The 15656-nt window shown below is 55.2% G+C and overlaps 6 protein-coding genes across 6 annotated transcripts; 3 read left to right on the top strand and 3 right to left on the bottom strand.

The window, feature by feature from the left end:
- Window positions 1–153: 153 nt before the first annotated feature.
- Window positions 154–544, top strand: GCG54_00009757 (U6 snRNA-associated Sm-like protein LSm6; the record flags this gene model as incomplete). Its single annotated transcript, XM_045409696.1, has 3 exons — window positions 154–265; window positions 348–445; window positions 482–544. 3 exons carry the CDS (start codon window positions 154–156, stop codon window positions 542–544), a joined length of 273 nt encoding a protein of 90 aa, XP_045262220.1.
- Window positions 545–699: 155 nt separating this feature from the next.
- On the bottom strand, window positions 700–1771 carry GCG54_00009758 (putative methyltransferase C25B8.09; the record flags this gene model as incomplete). The annotated part of the gene is made up of 4 exons (XM_045409697.1): window positions 700–1130; window positions 1196–1281; window positions 1330–1340; window positions 1424–1771. 4 exons carry the CDS (start codon window positions 1769–1771, stop codon window positions 700–702), a joined length of 876 nt encoding a protein of 291 aa, XP_045262221.1.
- A 1007-nt stretch (window positions 1772–2778) lies between these two features.
- Window positions 2779–3823, bottom strand: GCG54_00009759 (uncharacterized protein; the record flags this gene model as incomplete). Its single annotated transcript, XM_045409698.1, has 2 exons — window positions 2779–3717; window positions 3773–3823. The coding sequence occupies 2 exons, from the start codon at window positions 3821–3823 to the stop codon at window positions 2779–2781; spliced, it is 990 nt and encodes a 329-aa protein (XP_045262222.1).
- A 5994-nt stretch (window positions 3824–9817) lies between these two features.
- Window positions 9818–10674, top strand: GCG54_00009760 (uncharacterized protein; the record flags this gene model as incomplete). Its single annotated transcript, XM_045409699.1, has 3 exons — window positions 9818–10042; window positions 10100–10243; window positions 10303–10674. The coding sequence occupies 3 exons, from the start codon at window positions 9818–9820 to the stop codon at window positions 10672–10674; spliced, it is 741 nt and encodes a 246-aa protein (XP_045262223.1).
- Window positions 10675–11570: 896 nt separating this feature from the next.
- Window positions 11571–12863, top strand: GCG54_00009761 (putative trans-sulfuration enzyme; the record flags this gene model as incomplete). Its single annotated transcript, XM_045409700.1, has 1 exon — window positions 11571–12863. The coding sequence occupies one exon, from the start codon at window positions 11571–11573 to the stop codon at window positions 12861–12863; it is 1293 nt and encodes a 430-aa protein (XP_045262224.1).
- Window positions 12864–13031: 168 nt separating this feature from the next.
- Window positions 13032–14861, bottom strand: GCG54_00009762 (uncharacterized protein; the record flags this gene model as incomplete). Its single annotated transcript, XM_045409701.1, has 7 exons — window positions 13032–13101; window positions 13155–13390; window positions 13842–13875; window positions 13943–14189; window positions 14241–14526; window positions 14586–14643; window positions 14704–14861. 7 exons carry the CDS (start codon window positions 14859–14861, stop codon window positions 13032–13034), a joined length of 1089 nt encoding a protein of 362 aa, XP_045262225.1.
- Window positions 14862–15656: the final 795 nt, after the last annotated feature.

Genomic DNA, 15656 nt, shown 5'->3' on the forward strand with positions numbered 1-15656 from the left:
CCAGCTGTCCGCCAGCCAACAATCTTCGAACATCGTCAACGCATCCAGTGCCATCAGCCTCACTCACTCACTCACTCACCACTGCCGACTGCACCTTACACCCACCGATCGCCTCCATCGACCATACCTTATTCAGGAGCAGAGAGCCTCACAATGGAGAACGGAAACATCAGCCAGGGCGAGGGTAAGGACCCCTCCAGCTTCCTCAGCGACATCATCGGCAACCCCGTCACTGTGAAGCTCAATTCGGGCGTCGTCTACAAGGGTGAGTGATTGGTCATGTTGAGGCTGGAAATACTCGGCATCTGCTTGTTTAACTTGGTTTGGGCAGCTGACATGCCCGACAGGTGAGCTGCAATCTGTTGACGGCTACATGAACATCGCGCTGGAAAAGACTGAGGAGTACGTCAACGGCGTCAAGAGGCGGGCGTACGGCGACGCGTTTGTGAGAGGAAACAATGGTGAGTCAAAAATGTCCCAGCCGTCCTGGAATTCTCATGCTGATGGCTGGTCTACAGTCATGTACATCTCCGCGGACTCGTGAGGGAAAGGTGGATGAGAATTTGATGATGGCTATGCGGAGGGCTGAAGCTGGGCACTGCGTCTGCAGATGATACTCGTCGAAGACGCTCACCACAAGAAAAGAAGAATCTACCAAACATGAAATATACCCTCAGTTCCCAGCTCACCCGTCGACAATCACAACCTCGAAGTCCACGCGAAATATGTGACGCCATGCAGCGCAACCTCGCCCTTGTCATTCTTCTCGACCGTCTCTCCCGCCAGAATGTCGTCAAACCTGTCCTTGAAACCCTTGGCTGCCGCGCCCTCCAGCACAGCAATCTGGCTCAGCGTACGGATGCGGTTCCACACCGCCTCGGGCGTAAGCCAGACGGTGAAGGGCACCTTTTCCTCGCCGACGGGGACGCTGAAGAGGGGCATCTTCCGCCCGCCCTCGAGGACAACGTCCTTGACGGCCTTGAGCGGGTTCGAGTCGAGCTGCCGGTCAAAGACGTCCTTCCAGACGAAGTCGCGGAAGCGGGGCTGGCCGTCGGTGCCAAGGCTGAAGACCAGCTCGTTGAGTGACTGCTCCCATGGTGTGCTGGCTTGCCAATGCTTTGGCTTGTTGTCTATCGCCATTGTCAGCTGGGCAAACCCGATTCGTGAGCAGATGTCGTAGTGAAGAAGGTCTTACAGTCTTCAATATTCCAGATCAAACCCAGCACAGCTGTAGGTCTCAAGACGCGGTGGATCTCCTTGAGAGCATCCTCGTTCGCGAACCTACCAGTGTCAGTATCTTGGCAACGGCAACGCTTCAAATTCCCTTACCAGTGAAAAGCCTGTCCACAAGGTCATGTCAGCGGCGAATCCTTTGAAGCCGAAGTGTCTCCAGGCGAGCTTCAGAGATAAAAAGGAGACTGACCTGTCCAACAACACACGCATCGCCCCACTCCTCCTCCAATGGCACCTTGGCCGCAAACCCATCCCTCACCACCGTGCCTTTCAACGCCTTCCTCTCCAGCTCTGCGCGCATCTCCGCATGAGGCTCCACCGCTACAACATTGAAGCTCTCGTGTCTGGCAGCCAGAACCTCTGTCAATTTGCCCGTGCCCGCCGCCAGGTCGAGGACATTGGCGTGCGCAAAGTCGGCAATCTTCAGATGCGACAGGAACCGTTGCGTCGCCTCGGGCGGGTACGAGGGCCGGTACGCGTCATATGAGGCCGCGTCCGAGAACCCTTTGGTACCGGGGTGGAGTTCCGTGGGAGACATGTCGGCTTGTTCGCTTTTCGGTATCTCCAAAAAAAAATTAAAAATTCAGGTCCGAATGTTTGACGCTAGACAGTCGTTGGTTTAGACGGAGACCAGCATGTAATGGTTCCAAAAGCCGAGGTTCTATGTGCACAGACGGAATAGACAGATACTCTCGGAAAGGGAAAAGTAGTCGCGGGAAAGCTCAGAAGTCCACGTTGATATCCCTCAAGGCCAAGGATCCTTCATCGGCGGCGCACGTCATGGCCCTTGAGCCACTCATGCCAGCGTGGGGTGGGTAGGGAGGGAGGGGCCAAGCGAAGGAGGGTGCCCATGGGAGGCGTGGAGTTGGGCATATCCGGCGGCCGGTGCCGAATTCGCGGAGGTTGCGCCGAAGAACGGAGCAAGGAGAAAGGCATGCAATGGTGGGAGCCGAAAATGCGCTTGCCAGGTGCAAGGATACATGACGTTACAGGCTTAATTGGGCTTACTTTATGCCGCTTGATCCTCAGCCTTGACACCACGCTTTCTTCTCACAAGCCCAAGCAGTCAGCGCATCCGAGAGAGAAAAACAGACTAATCGCAGCAAACGGCCACTGAACCTGCACGGCAATTGTTCTTAATTGTTCTGTTTATTCTTCCTATGTGAATGATGTTGTTAAGGATAGTCGGTGCCCCTTCCATCTCGGGGCCTGACGATGGATTGCATCGCATATCCGATCGTCTGCTGTTTTCCTCCCTCCCTCCTTCAGTGTCTCTCCTGCCAGTAACCCCGCTCGTAGATAATTTTACAATCCTCAAAACGCCTTTGAAGAGCCCCCCCCTTTTTTTTAGGCCTCGAAATTCCTTGTCCTTTTCCATCTACCCTGCCCAGCATTGGCAGTTCTACTAATGATACATTGTTATTAGAATTCCAAGTTGAAGAAAAGAAAATGTCTCAAGACATTGGAAAAGTAACTCGCTGTGCCAACCAATGCTGTTCATCATATACTGTCCTCAGCCTGACTCTTGCTGAACAGCGCGGTGCTTTAGCTCCGGCTGCTGCTGCTGCTCCCACTGCTGCCGTCGCTGGGGTGGCGGTGATGGTCGTGATGGGCCGTGATGTACTCATCGGGTGCGAACGTGACATGATGGCCCTGCTGAGAAGGCAAGAGGGCGTGGTCGGCACCGGGAGTGGTGACCGGCGAGCGGCTTGGGCTCGCGAAGGGGTCGGAAAACTCGCCACCAGGGGAACCTTGGGGAACAGTAGAGTAACCCTTCTTGCCGTTATTGGGGATTTGAAGGCTTCCGGAAAATGAACGAACACCAGAAACCTTAGGCTGAGGAGGGCTGCCGCCTCCGCGAGCGTTGTTCAAGTGACGGTTGACAGGAGGCGGGCGGATAGGGACCCTGACGTCGACGCCATAGTCCCCGGAAATGCGATCGGTTGGGCCATACTCATCGTCGTGCATGGCTGCGGCTCCGGCTCCGCGAGGCTGGTATGTCTGATATGTCACATTGGCACTAGGCTCACCCTCAAGACGTCTCAAAGCATCGGCCTGACTTGTGACGCGACCCTGCGAAGACATGGACTTGGGGCGGTAGGTCTGGGGGCCGTAGTTGTTACCGCCGCGAGAAGACGATGCCGGAGAGTTGAAGGGGTCCGAGTTCGTGGGAGAGGAAGGCGAGACGGGAGCTTGCGCGACGTACTTGCCCTTGCCTTTGGCCGAGTTCGGGGGAGAGTCGGTAGCCGGGGTGCCAGGACGAGAAATCCAGATGCCATCGACCTCGATACCAGACTGGATAGCTCGGACGCCGAAGGGGATGTCGGACTGCTTTCGCGGGGGCGGAAGACCGGTTGACTCCATCTCAGAGGCGTGGGCTCGCTTTTCGGCATCGATTATCTCAAGTTTCGCCATGTAACGATTCGTCCACCATAGCTTGACAAAGCCAATCGCGAAGACGACGGCGATGGCACATGCAAGGACCTGAAAGAAGCTGTTAGATATATTGCAGACCATGAAGGACAACTGAAAGACATACAAAGGTCATCTGCTGCCACAGCTCCCAGTCCACAAAAAATCTTCCGCCCATTTTGTTGGTGTTTTATTTTGACTGGACTCGGGAGAGGATGCTGAGGGTGGTGATGGTCGATGAGAAGCGCTCAGTGGCCGAACAGGTGGCAGGGGCTGACTGAGATTAGATGAAAAGTGGTGATGGTGAATGATCGGAGCGCTGTGCCGGTCTACTTGAGGCGATGAAAAAAGAGACGAAAAAGTCTTTTGGGACTGAGGTTGGTTGTTGTGACGTCCACCTCTTCTGCTTTCGGCCAGACCCTTTTTCGAATGCGGCAGGTGGCACTTCGGATGAACGGTGTAAGTGGCACGCTGTTAGCCCAACCGGTGTTGCTGGAAGTGAATACAGCCGGGACAGGCACCGTGTCTTTCACAGGAAAGACAGAAAAAATAACCCCAACAGCGTGAAAATAATAGGGCGGATTGTCGTGTTCGGCGGCTCGAGGCGATGATGTCGGAACAAGGTGTGAAGCGTTGGTGTTCAAACCAGACCAAAACGACTGCGACGTCGTTGAGTATTAGTAAAGACGAGCAGCACAAAAGCAACCTCGTATTCAGAAGGCAACGGCAGATATTAAACCCTCGGCGGTGAAGAGGAAACAAAACCCATGTGGGAAGCAGTGTCTAGGGTATGAATGGTTGGATGGGTGGCAGCAGGTTTTGTATGAAACAGGGTACACGGCTAGCAGCAGCAAACACAACTCATCACATCACTTGCACCGTCTACGATGGGAGAACATACGCAAGGCCCAGACCTGAACCTCGAAAGCGCTGGACTGGGACTAGACTGACGGCAACCGTGGACCATCTTCCGTCTCGGGCAGAGTGTGTCGACAGTGGCTGGGCGACGTCTGTTGCCCATGTGGAGATGGGAGGATTACTGAGGGTACGGAGGAAGAGACCACCGGCCGAGGACGTGCGAGGTTGAGCACGTACAACCATAAACGTCCACGTCCTCCTCCATCAAGGGGCACTGAAGGTCTGGTGTGGTGGTATCGAGGCCGCGGGCGATTCCTGAGCGCTGTTCTCGTACTCATGGTCCGCTGCAGAGAGGAAGTCTGGATCATCCCTGCTCCTCCATCTAGATCCCATGTCGCGGATCGCGACAAGACACTATGCCCGTTTGCGTTGGGCCGATGGCGTCTCGAAGAGGCTCACAGTCGGCCAACAGCACTGAGCCGGGTGTCCGCCATGTCGGAATGCTCTGATCTGGGTTGGCAAGTTGGGCACGGCGAACGCTCGCTGAGTTGAGGTGCGAATGCGTAGTGTGACGCCACCTTGGAAAGCTGCGGGGGGTTCAACAGACTCTTGGGAGAGAAGCATTCGCAGTGTACCGCGACGGAAAGAGGTCTCAAATGGCCGTTTGCGGAATGTAAGGTACGGGACGGAAAGCCTTAGCTGCTAATTTAGCGCCGAAGGAAGCGCGGCAGACAAGCCACACCTGATTTCCAGACCGGGACCCTCAAGAAACTGCTCGCTCCCACTCACTCTCTTGGCTTGAGGTGCTGTGTGTTTGTCATGCATGTTTGCGGCGAGAGTGAAGCCACCCTCTGCCACGTTCTCGTGATGTTGAGTGTTGTTCGCTGGCTGCCACGGCTCTGTGCGCTTTTGTCTTGACGTGAACGTGTTTGATTCTAGAGTTTCCGTGTCACTTTGCATTCCCAGGCCGCTGGAATTTTGGTGCCTGACATGCGACTCAACTGGCCACGCTTTCCGGCCGGCTGCTGGCGTACATCTGCTGTGCTGCCTTCTCGCAATGCTGCGGAGGAATCCCAGGCTTGAATGCAGCCCGCGCCAATTGAGAAGCGGGTGGTTTAACGACGCAGGAACCGGCAGCAACGCGATGCACAGCCTCGAGAGCCGCTTCGGTCGCGGTACCCCTGGAGATCTCACTTTCGGGTTGATCTCCAGTCTGACTCCCGCATGTTGCAGTATGCGGCAGTGTGTGTGCTCTACATAGCATCGCATTGCCTGTGGAGCACAGAGGGCTTCGACCTGAAAACAACGATTGGCCTTGGCGAGCGACGTGCAGGGTACGATCGAGTGCGACCCTAGCGGCGAGGAGGAGTGTTTGAGCATCTCTGCTTGTGACGACCGTTGGCAGTCCATCGCAAGTCGTCTGCTTTGCTCGGACACTCGACGGTCGATCAAATCATATGCTTCTTTTCTTAGCTGCTTGGATACCATGGCGCCGGCTTAGCGCGCCACCATGTGGTTCCGTGGTGAAGACTGGGGAGAACAGACGTCGTCCCGTTACCACAGTGAGATGGCATGATGCCCATGTTGAAGGCCTCCCGGGCCAGGTGGGTTGCTTGAGTTGATTTGACTCGGCGCTTGATGTCAATGCGGTTCGTAGGCGCCACTGGCTCGTCCTTCCCACGGACGCTTGGAAATTACCTTCGTCTCACGCCATGAAATCTGAGTAGGCCATCGGAGCACGTCGACGGCAACGAAGTGGTCCAAAGCTAAGTTTGAAGTTGACAAATTGATATGCCATGAGGCTGGTTGTCTGTCAAGCTCCCAGAACCATGTCCACGGGGGTGTCACAAACTGTGGAGAGCCATCGTACTGTCCTAACGTGATATGCCAGGACATTTCCACGAGAATCACCGGAAACCAAAAACATGCGCTATTTCATGATCTGCTTCGATTCTAGGACTTTAATCAAGACGACCATGATACCAATTCGACCATTGAGGGGCAGTTTAAGGACCTCGGGAGAGTAGCAGGCCTTTTTCTTTGTCCGCGCGGGTATTCAGTGAATTTTCCACGTAGGTCCGCCCAAGCTGCAGCCTGGGTAAACGATGGAGACACGAGTTGACTATGCCAGGAGAACGCAGGCCACCGTCAGATTGTGAGCCGCTGACGGCAACTCCGATGATCACGGCAGCCAGATGGTTACGATCAGAGGGTAACAAAGGCGACGATTAGTCGCGTTGCCGATGGCAGGCCTTGTCGCGCTTGAGGCTCGACGTTGAGAAGCGACTGCCAGCGTAGCCTCGCCGAAAGTTTTTGTGATCGTCCCACGACAAAGAAGTGTTCCACAAAAGCCCAGTAGATCAGTCCCAATGCGGTACCACTCTTGGTTGGCGAGGACAGAAACAAGAAGGTCATGAACAGATTGTTCGCCAGAGTTGTCCAGCTGTCCGTTCCAGCGCCAGGTCATTCCGGCTCGTTACTCGCGATATATGGCAGCAGCCGCCTGTCGAGCCGACATTCGGGCATGTAGGTATCCAAGCCAAGGGTGCTGCCGCCGTCAGCTGTCGAAACGCAAGCACGTAGCCCCGCCATGTCTGCAACGATGAGTTGGAACGCCTGCACATCCGATTAGCCGGACAGGAACGACAACGCGGGGCAACCTTCTCGCGATAACTTAATCCGGAGGGTACTAGCAGGCCATTTCTCACTGCTACCCAGAGACTGTCATGCGTTGGCGAAAATATGGTGCAGTCTTCGGCAGCTCACTCGAGCTTTTTTGGAGCTTGAAACGCCGCCGCTACGACAATTACAGCCTTGTGATCAAATGAGCGAGGCCATCGTCGGCGTCAACGAGGATAGTCGCGCGGCGGCGGAGGGGAAGGTAGATATGGTCTTGAGTCAATTCCGTACGGTGTTGGGAGGCGTTGCTTCCGCTTGCGTCCGATGGTGCATGGAATCGTCGATGACGGCAGAGATCTCATTCCGTCGCTTTTTCAGGTCCGGCTTTCTGGTTAAGAAGGCGTGAGATTCCGCTCGTTTTGAGAAGCGTCGGTCCCTCCGATCAGACCTCCGCCGACGCGATTCACTCTCATGTTGAGGGTACTCCAAGGTGGAATATGACGACTCTTTCCCCGTTCTATTGTCGACTTTGACGGTACTCTGTATGCTAGGGGTGCTCCGACTGGTTGACTTCGTGCGCGACACCGGCGTCCCCGTTGGCCGGCGTGCTGGTCACGTGCTGTACGGCATTCCAGGATTCCAAATATTCGTGAATACTGTCGAGCTGGCACCGGAAAGAGAGGATGTAGCTCCCGGCGATTGACCGAAGAGTCCCCGGTCCGGGAAAGTGGTGAGCGGGCAAGTTGGAGAAGGAGGTGGGTGCCGATGAAAGCGTCATCCATCTGATAGGCGCGGGACGCGCATCAGACTCCGACGCGGTCAATCAGGGACGGCTGGACGGACATGATGCAGGTCCGCGGTGGCATTGGGTGCAGAATGGAAAACCGGCGTGCCGATCGCGCAAACTCCCTTCAAACCCGGTGCCGAGGCATCCGGGGGCGCACCGTTTGCACGATGTGGAACGGGGGACCTCGTACTGTAGGGCACTGCGGTGTTTGTGAGTGACTTCTCCGTGCAAACAAGATTGAAGAAAGGCAGCGATGGCGGTCTTGGAAAAGCGAGTCTGGACCCGTGACTTGGTCTCGGCCTCTCAGCAACTCCACGATGGATGGTCGTCCTTGGGTGGGACCATTTTAACCGCTGGAGCCAGGATAATCAGGGCACTGAGGGCATGCCGTAGCGGGGATAGCGCTGGACGGACGTGGTGGATGACGGCAAGCGTCACCCCATCTTTGCGGACGGGAGGGCAGGGTCTCTGCAAGGCAAGGCGGGCTACCCTACCCAAGGGCGAGGTACCTTGCGTGCGATCCGACGAACCTTAGAATGGGTTGGCGGCTGACGGCCAGGGAAAACATGGGACAAACACATGTCATTGTGCCTTGCCGACCCAGGAGCCCTTGCCGTCCACAGGTGTTCGTACCCTACCTATCCGTAGGTACCTAGGTATCGACCTTACAAAAAGCTTTCGCAGCAGGTTCGGTGCGTCCGTGTGCCCGGGCCGTCCATGGAGGAGCAGCAAGAGTCGGGTGAAGTCTTCTCGCCGGTGCAGTTGCGCTTCCTTCCCAGTTTCCCGTCTCCCCGCGGCAGGAATACATCATTCCTATCCGTCGCTCAAGGTGAGATATTCGACGACGGGTCGACAGCATGAAGACGGAAGGGTTCTTGGGCCAAACCAGGTCCCCTAAAGATTGGAACCTTTTACTTATGTGTAGCACCGTACTAAGTAAGGACCTCGTTAATAAGACGAGGTCCGGAGTGGTGCCGTTACCTCATGATCCAATAGATGCAGCTGCAAGAAGGTCATTCGTCACCTTCAAGTCTGCAAAAACTGCCCCCTTCCCTAGTCCCTGAGGGGCAGTAGTGCGTACCGCTTCCTGCAAGTGAATGGGGTGCAGTCCCATTGCCGTAGCAGGCGGGGAGAGAGGACAAGACGGGAGAGAAAAAAAAAAGGAAGCAAGACCGAAGACATGGCAAAGACAAGGGATGAGGGAAGCCACTGCCCAAAACCTGCAGGTTCCCGCCCGATAATATTGTTCGTGCCTTCCGGATCTCTTGACTTCCCAACTTCCGTGCCTTCTACTTACCTCGTCGTCTAATCATCTCGTCATCGTCTGTGGTCCTCATCAATTGCACCCTCTGCACCCTCTGCACCCTCTGCTTACAGCCACCTTCGGAACCCGCACCTCCTGCTTCTGCTTCGCCTTGCGCCTCAACTCTCCTCCACAAACCAAATCCATCTCCCCGCTCCAGACCAATCCAAATTCGAGTCGTGCAACCAAGCCACCGCCTTACTGTACACCAAGACGAGAGACCCTTGGAACGGGCAACTTGCAATACACTACTAGACACCAAAACCAAGACACACCCGTCGACCAACCATACACAAGGCCCAGCAGCCCAGACGGTTAAGACTTCCCATATAGTTCATCATCGTCCCGTCTATCCACGTCCTTGCTACCACCCCGCCCTTCCGGCTCCACTGCTTTATTCCTTTGCAAACACAAAGCTGCCAGCATCACCCTCGAACTTCGGACACAGCTTAAACATCCGCTGTGACTTTTCTCGCACAACGCTCTCCGACTTATAACCCGCCCCGGCACGATTACCCGTCTTCGAACCACCATCTCATCGCCTTAAAACGAGCATTGCCCATTCAAAAAGCACTTTCCGACGTTCCCGCCGCTCTCCATCCACCATGCCTACTATCCGCAACCCTTTCGCCCGTCGCCCGGGTCCAGCAACCTTTACTCCAGACGACACCGCTCGCACAGATGGCGAGAACCCGTCGCATCCCGGCTTCGAGAAGCAGGACACCGTGGGCTCCAAGACCTCGTCTTCGTTGAGCGTTAGAACATCCAAGAGCCAGGACAACGGCGAATACAAGATGAGCGTTGTCAACGATAGCGGTGTCTACCTCCCTGTATGTTTGCACTTGGTCTTCAGGCATGCTTGAGACATCGCTAATGCACACATGCAGCCATCTCCAACTGAGGAAAAGGGACTGTGGCCGCGCAAGTACCTCGGCTCGGGTCGCAACTCTACAGACACTCGCACCGACAGCGGCGAGATTGAGCACTTCTCCATCTCGAGAGAGTCTTTCGATTCCTACAGACGGTCTTTCGTGCGTTTCGTCTATGCGAGGTTATCGTGACACTGCCGCTGACCGCAGCTTACCTGCAGGACATCTCAGCACGCTCCCCAATCCCCCAGGCCGATCTCCCCCAACGCCAGAGTCTCGACTCCGCACGATTCCCGCGCCTGCCTCGATCCGCGATTGACAGAAGGTCCGACAGAGACCTTCCCACTGCCGACGAGGGCTTTGAGGATGTCGGCCTGGACGACCACAAGCAACAGCCCAGCCGTAAGCGCGGCCTGTTCTCGCGCTTCGGTGACTCTGACCACAAGGAGCAGAGCGCTAATTCCCCAAACGCAAGTGTGACCCGCTTCCTGACCGGACGAAAGCGCGGACAGAGCGGAGGTCAGGAACTTGGCACAATCGACATTGAGCGACCAAAGTCAGCGGCCTCTGTCAAGACCACCGAAGTACGCTAATCCTGTGCGGCATTGTTTATTCGATTTGTACATACGATATCCTGTGCGAGATTTTGAACGGCGCAGGATCTTGGCGTTACTGGCTGGGTTGGGCCCTGGAAATGGGACGCATTCGCTATGACATGATTAGAGTTGGGCCAACCTACGATCCGGTCGGGCTGGGCCGCATTATGCATATACGAGCGGCAAGAATCAGGCCCGGCAAAATGAGCTCGCCGTCTTCGAGGCTGGTTGTCTCGTGAATGAGCTCTTAATGATAATGATAACAGATACAACTTCACAGATTTGCGCTGTCTTGCAACATGTGCGTGAATGAGAACGAGGATGAGATCGAGTGACGATAAGTGTGTGGCCGGGATAACCCCCTACGAATTAGTATCGAAGCGTCGAGCGTTGCGCCACGAACGCTCAAGGGCGCAGATTGACAAACGATCCGAATACCGGAGGCCCAGCGGAGTCGGACCGGCCAACGTTTCCCAATCGCTGCTTCGTTGTTTGACGTGATATCGCAGAGACTGCATCCCGCCATGCACTTGTCGCACCAGGACCCATTTTCTCGGGATTTGTTCACTTTCATGAGACCCCACCTTCTGATACGTAATGGAGGGGCAGAGGAAATGTATGTGTGAGAGAGAGAGAGAGAGAGAGAGAGAGAGAGAGAGAGAACCCCTCTGTCGCCGGTGACTATTGTCATTGCATCCTTGTCAAACTTTCAGGTGTTCTTCTATGGGGAATAAAGTACTCCCAACACCTGCCCATTGTCGTAGATCACTACTACTCCATGATCGAGTGAAACCTCACGTCTGGTCAACCGCCCATTCACCCCGCGACAATTTTCTCCAAGCCAGTGACAAAATTCGCCCCGCCATCCCCTCCCATCCCGGATCACCATCACTATGGCTGGTGACATTCCCACCAACGGCACAGACTCCGGCCCGGAGGACGGCATCCGCAACCTGTCGCTCGCTACCCGCACCGTCCACGCCGACGATGGCATCAGCTCCCACCGCGCGGTTGCCCCGGCCATCCACGTATCGACGACCTTCAGGTACAGCGCCAACCCCGATGACCTCCGTCCAGGGGACAACACCGACGTGAGAGCCCTCCTTCACTTCGTTCCGTCTCATTTGAGTCTGTCCCAACTAACAAGTAGCCAGCCCAATGCTCCCGCCGACTCTCACGTCTACTCCCGTTACTCCACCCCGAACACAACCCGCTTCGAGGCCGTTCTCTCCTCCGTCCTCGGCGGGCCCTCTCTGACCTACTCCTCCGGCCTGTCCGCCTTCCACGCCATGCTCGTCTACCTCAACCCGAAGCGCGTAGCCATTGGCGGCGGTTACCACGGCTGCCACGGTGTCATTCGCATCCTGACCAAGCTCAACGGCCTGAAGCAGCTCGAGCTCGACGAGGCGTCCCTGGACCAGCTCGAAGCCGGCGATGTGTTGCATGTCGAGACCCCGTTGAACCCCACCGGCGAGGCGCGTAACTTGGCGTACTATGCCGAAAGGGCGCACAAGGTCGGGGCTTATCTAACTGTCGATGCGACGTTCGCGCCGCCGCCACTGCAGAACCCCCTTGACTTTGGTGCGGATATTGTGATGCACTCCGGAACCAAGTATTTTGGCGGGCACTCGGACATGTTGTGCGGTGTGCTGGCTGTCAACCCCTCCCGCGCGGACAAGTGGCTTCGCGGCATGATTGAGGAGCGTTGCTACATCGGAAGCGTCATGGGAGGATTGGAGGGCTGGCTCGGTGTCCGGTCCATTCGGACGCTTGAGCTGCGTGTGGAGAGGCAGAGCAAGTCTGCCACCAGCCTGGTTCGCTGGATTGACGACGAGATCAGGAACAATCCCACGGGTGTTGTTGGCAGTGTTGTTGACAAGGTAGTCCATGCTAGTCTGCAGAAGGACGAATGGTTGAAGAAGCAGATGCCTGGTGGTTTTGGCCCCGTCTTTGCCATCTGGTTAAAGGATGCTGAGGACGCGAAGAGGCTTCCGAGCAAGATGGAGCTTTTCCACCACGCTACTTCGCTAGGAGGTGTTGAGAGCTTGATTGAGTGGCGGGCAATGAGCGATCCTGGCTGTGACAAGCAACTTCTCCGTGTTAGCATCGGTGTTGAGGCGTGGGAGGACTTGCGGGACGATTTGGTCCAGGGCTTTCAGAAGTTGGCCGAGGGGAAGAAGTTTTAGATATAGATGGCCAGACACAGAACAGAATAAAGCTTTATACGAGGGGAAGGGGCGCAGCAATCGTACCCTTACTCCAATAGTATTCCTTCACCTTGTACTGAAAGCTCCTGCCTCGTCGTTGTCTTCGCTATCGTCCCCCGTCGTCGTCCGTTGTTGTCTCCGCACTCCTTACAGCGGGATGTCCAACGATCCGTCCGCGTTCATGCATCCCCCCAGCTTGTACCTCGTGGACTCAAAGCTATAAGTATGTCAGCCATGTCTTTAAGAAAAGTAAAGTAGAGGGGGACTAACGTAAACTGCATGCTTCCGGTGACCATGCACCGGCAAGCATCGCAGTACCTGAGCACCGCCTGCCGTTCCTCCCCCGCCGCCTCCGCAAGAGTGTTCGCAGCGCCTTCGAAGGTGGCGACGGAGACGGCGAGATCGGCTAGGAGGGCGTCTACCGCTTGCTGCGGCGATTTTCCCTCCTCCACCATGAGGATGGGGACGGCATTGACGATGCTCTCGTCAGCTCTATCGTCCTTTGGCTATTCTTTTCGTTAGTGGGGTTTTCTAATAGGCAGTGATCGTTTAGGTAGGCGGGAGGTGAGACGCGGGAAGGGTGAGAGGGGTCGAGGGTATATAAGGGCGTAGTGAAGGCGCACACACAAGCCAGAGGGATAGGCAATATTACACAAGATCTTGGAACTTGATGCCGAAGCTTGTTTGGTCGTCTGATCCGAGACTTCTGGCAGGTTTAGGAACATGAATAGGAGGACGGGAAGTACATGGCGTGAGAGGCTTCGAGGCGGCAAGTGGCCGTTGATTGGGTAGAAGGGCGGATAATTCGATGGAGGGGAAGAAAGGGGACGGCGGCGGCCGACGAAAAGGAATCCCGGGAAGATGTGATCGGGGAAATTCCCAACGTGGAAGGGCTTGCAAATAATGGAGCGGGGGGACGCAAAGGGTAGCCTATGAATTGGCAGGAGCGAAACTTACAATCTCCTTCTTGAGGGAGAGGATGTCGTTGGTTCTGCATTGAGGGTCAACGCTTTGCTCCTCCGCCCTTCTTCTCTGCGTGGTTCTCAAGACCTACTTACATCCAAATACCTCTGCTTGTCTCTGCCCAGAGGGTCTGCAGTTGAGTCATGCAGCGAATATGCTCCGGGAGGCTCTCTCCCAGGCCGTACTCAATCAGAGCGCAGAGGGTCCAGACTGCTGCCGTTCCATGGCGCAACTCTTTGTAGGCCTCCATGCTAGGGAGAGTACCGCGTAGACGAAGACTTTGCTCTTTATCACAGTTCTCAATGTAGCGGCGCATCTGGTTCATGAAAGTTTGCCTTTGTTCTGCATCTTGGTCAGCATATAGCGTTCCATAAAGGGGATGAAATTTCCCACCATAGTTGTAGGTCTTGCACAGCACTGCTCCAATAGTAATCAACTCAGCATTCACATGATCGCACATGGTATTGTGAGTGTTAGTGCTAGTGGTGCTGAGACCCAGGGCTTCGTTGAGTACGCGGATAGTGTCGTTGCGATGGGTCTTTGCTCTCGCCAGATTGGCACTCAGGTCGCTACCCTGCTGATCAATAGCATCATCCCAACAGAAGAGCCAGACGATGTAGAGCGCAAGAGTATGAATTCGGTTCTGGTCCGGGTGTGGGTAATATCTTTTGAAGTAAGCCTCAGTCAGCACAGCAGTTGCTGAGTCTGTGAGAGGGGTGGTGATACTCACAGGCTCACAAATTTGGCGTAATTGGCCTTTCGGTATTTCTCTCGAAGTCTCGGATTCCGGACCAATCTGTTTCAATACTTGTGTCAGTTATTTATCTTTCATTCTCCTCGTCGAGAGGCAACCAACCGATCGAATGCGCTCTCGACCACAGGTATGATTTCTTTGTAATTGGTGTTTGCGTCCATCGGCCAATCCTTGAAAATTTCCCGCAGATCAGGGACGTGAAGAATCTCTCCGCGAAGTGCTCCCACGATCTCCTGTGCTTCGGAAATCAGGGACCCCATTTTCAATTTGCTGAAAAGGTAAGATCTTTGCAAGTCAAAAAAAAAGTTGGAAAAGGGGTGAAGCCCAGCAGTGACCAGACTGGAATCCGCGCCTTTTTGGATGTTTGCTTCCCACTGTTGAATGGGATAATTACCAAGACACCCTTGTGAAAGAGCCCAAACTAAATAGTACAAGGGCTTTTTTGTCGGCTGTCGAAATGGGAACTGGGCTGATGTTTGCTTGTCAAGAAGCCTGGTGCCTTGGGGGGGGGAGGGCTATTTGACCTCGCCTTGGTCTCGAGAAGGTGGGCTAGGTGAAGTGTCTGAGGAAGATAATTACTTGAGTATCGGGAAGTTGAAGGGATTGGACGGAAAGCGGAAAGTAACAATTCACCAAAGTCACTCTCTTCTCCTGCAGGACTGCGATGAGCCTTTATACCCAACTCTAGTCCTGCTGCCGTCACCCAAGCCCGGTGAAGGACCAAGTGGTCTAGAGGTATAACGCTCTGTATCGTTAGTTTGAACTTGGGATGAAATCTGAGTATCAGGTTTCGTAGGGTCGCGGTTCAATTCCGCTCCCGAGCTTTTTGCTCATCGACCTTTTCGAGCTTCTAGCCACTTCCCTGCCAGCGGGAGGAAGGAGGAATCATTTTACGGTCAGCTCAGAGCTCGTTCTCTCCACAAACCCAAATACGGGGAGTTGACTGTTAGAAGGGATCTCGTACACGGGATGGAAAGGGGCTATGTCGCCTTGACTGATGTTGATACGCGCCACCTGCCTTTGGTGCCCGTCCTCCCCGATGTCCTGGGTTCTGG

This window comes from Colletotrichum gloeosporioides, assembly GCF_011800055.1.
Source record: "Colletotrichum gloeosporioides strain Lc1 chromosome Unknown consensus_57, whole genome shotgun sequence".
Taxonomy (NCBI): Eukaryota; Fungi; Ascomycota; class Sordariomycetes; order Glomerellales; family Glomerellaceae; genus Colletotrichum; species Colletotrichum gloeosporioides.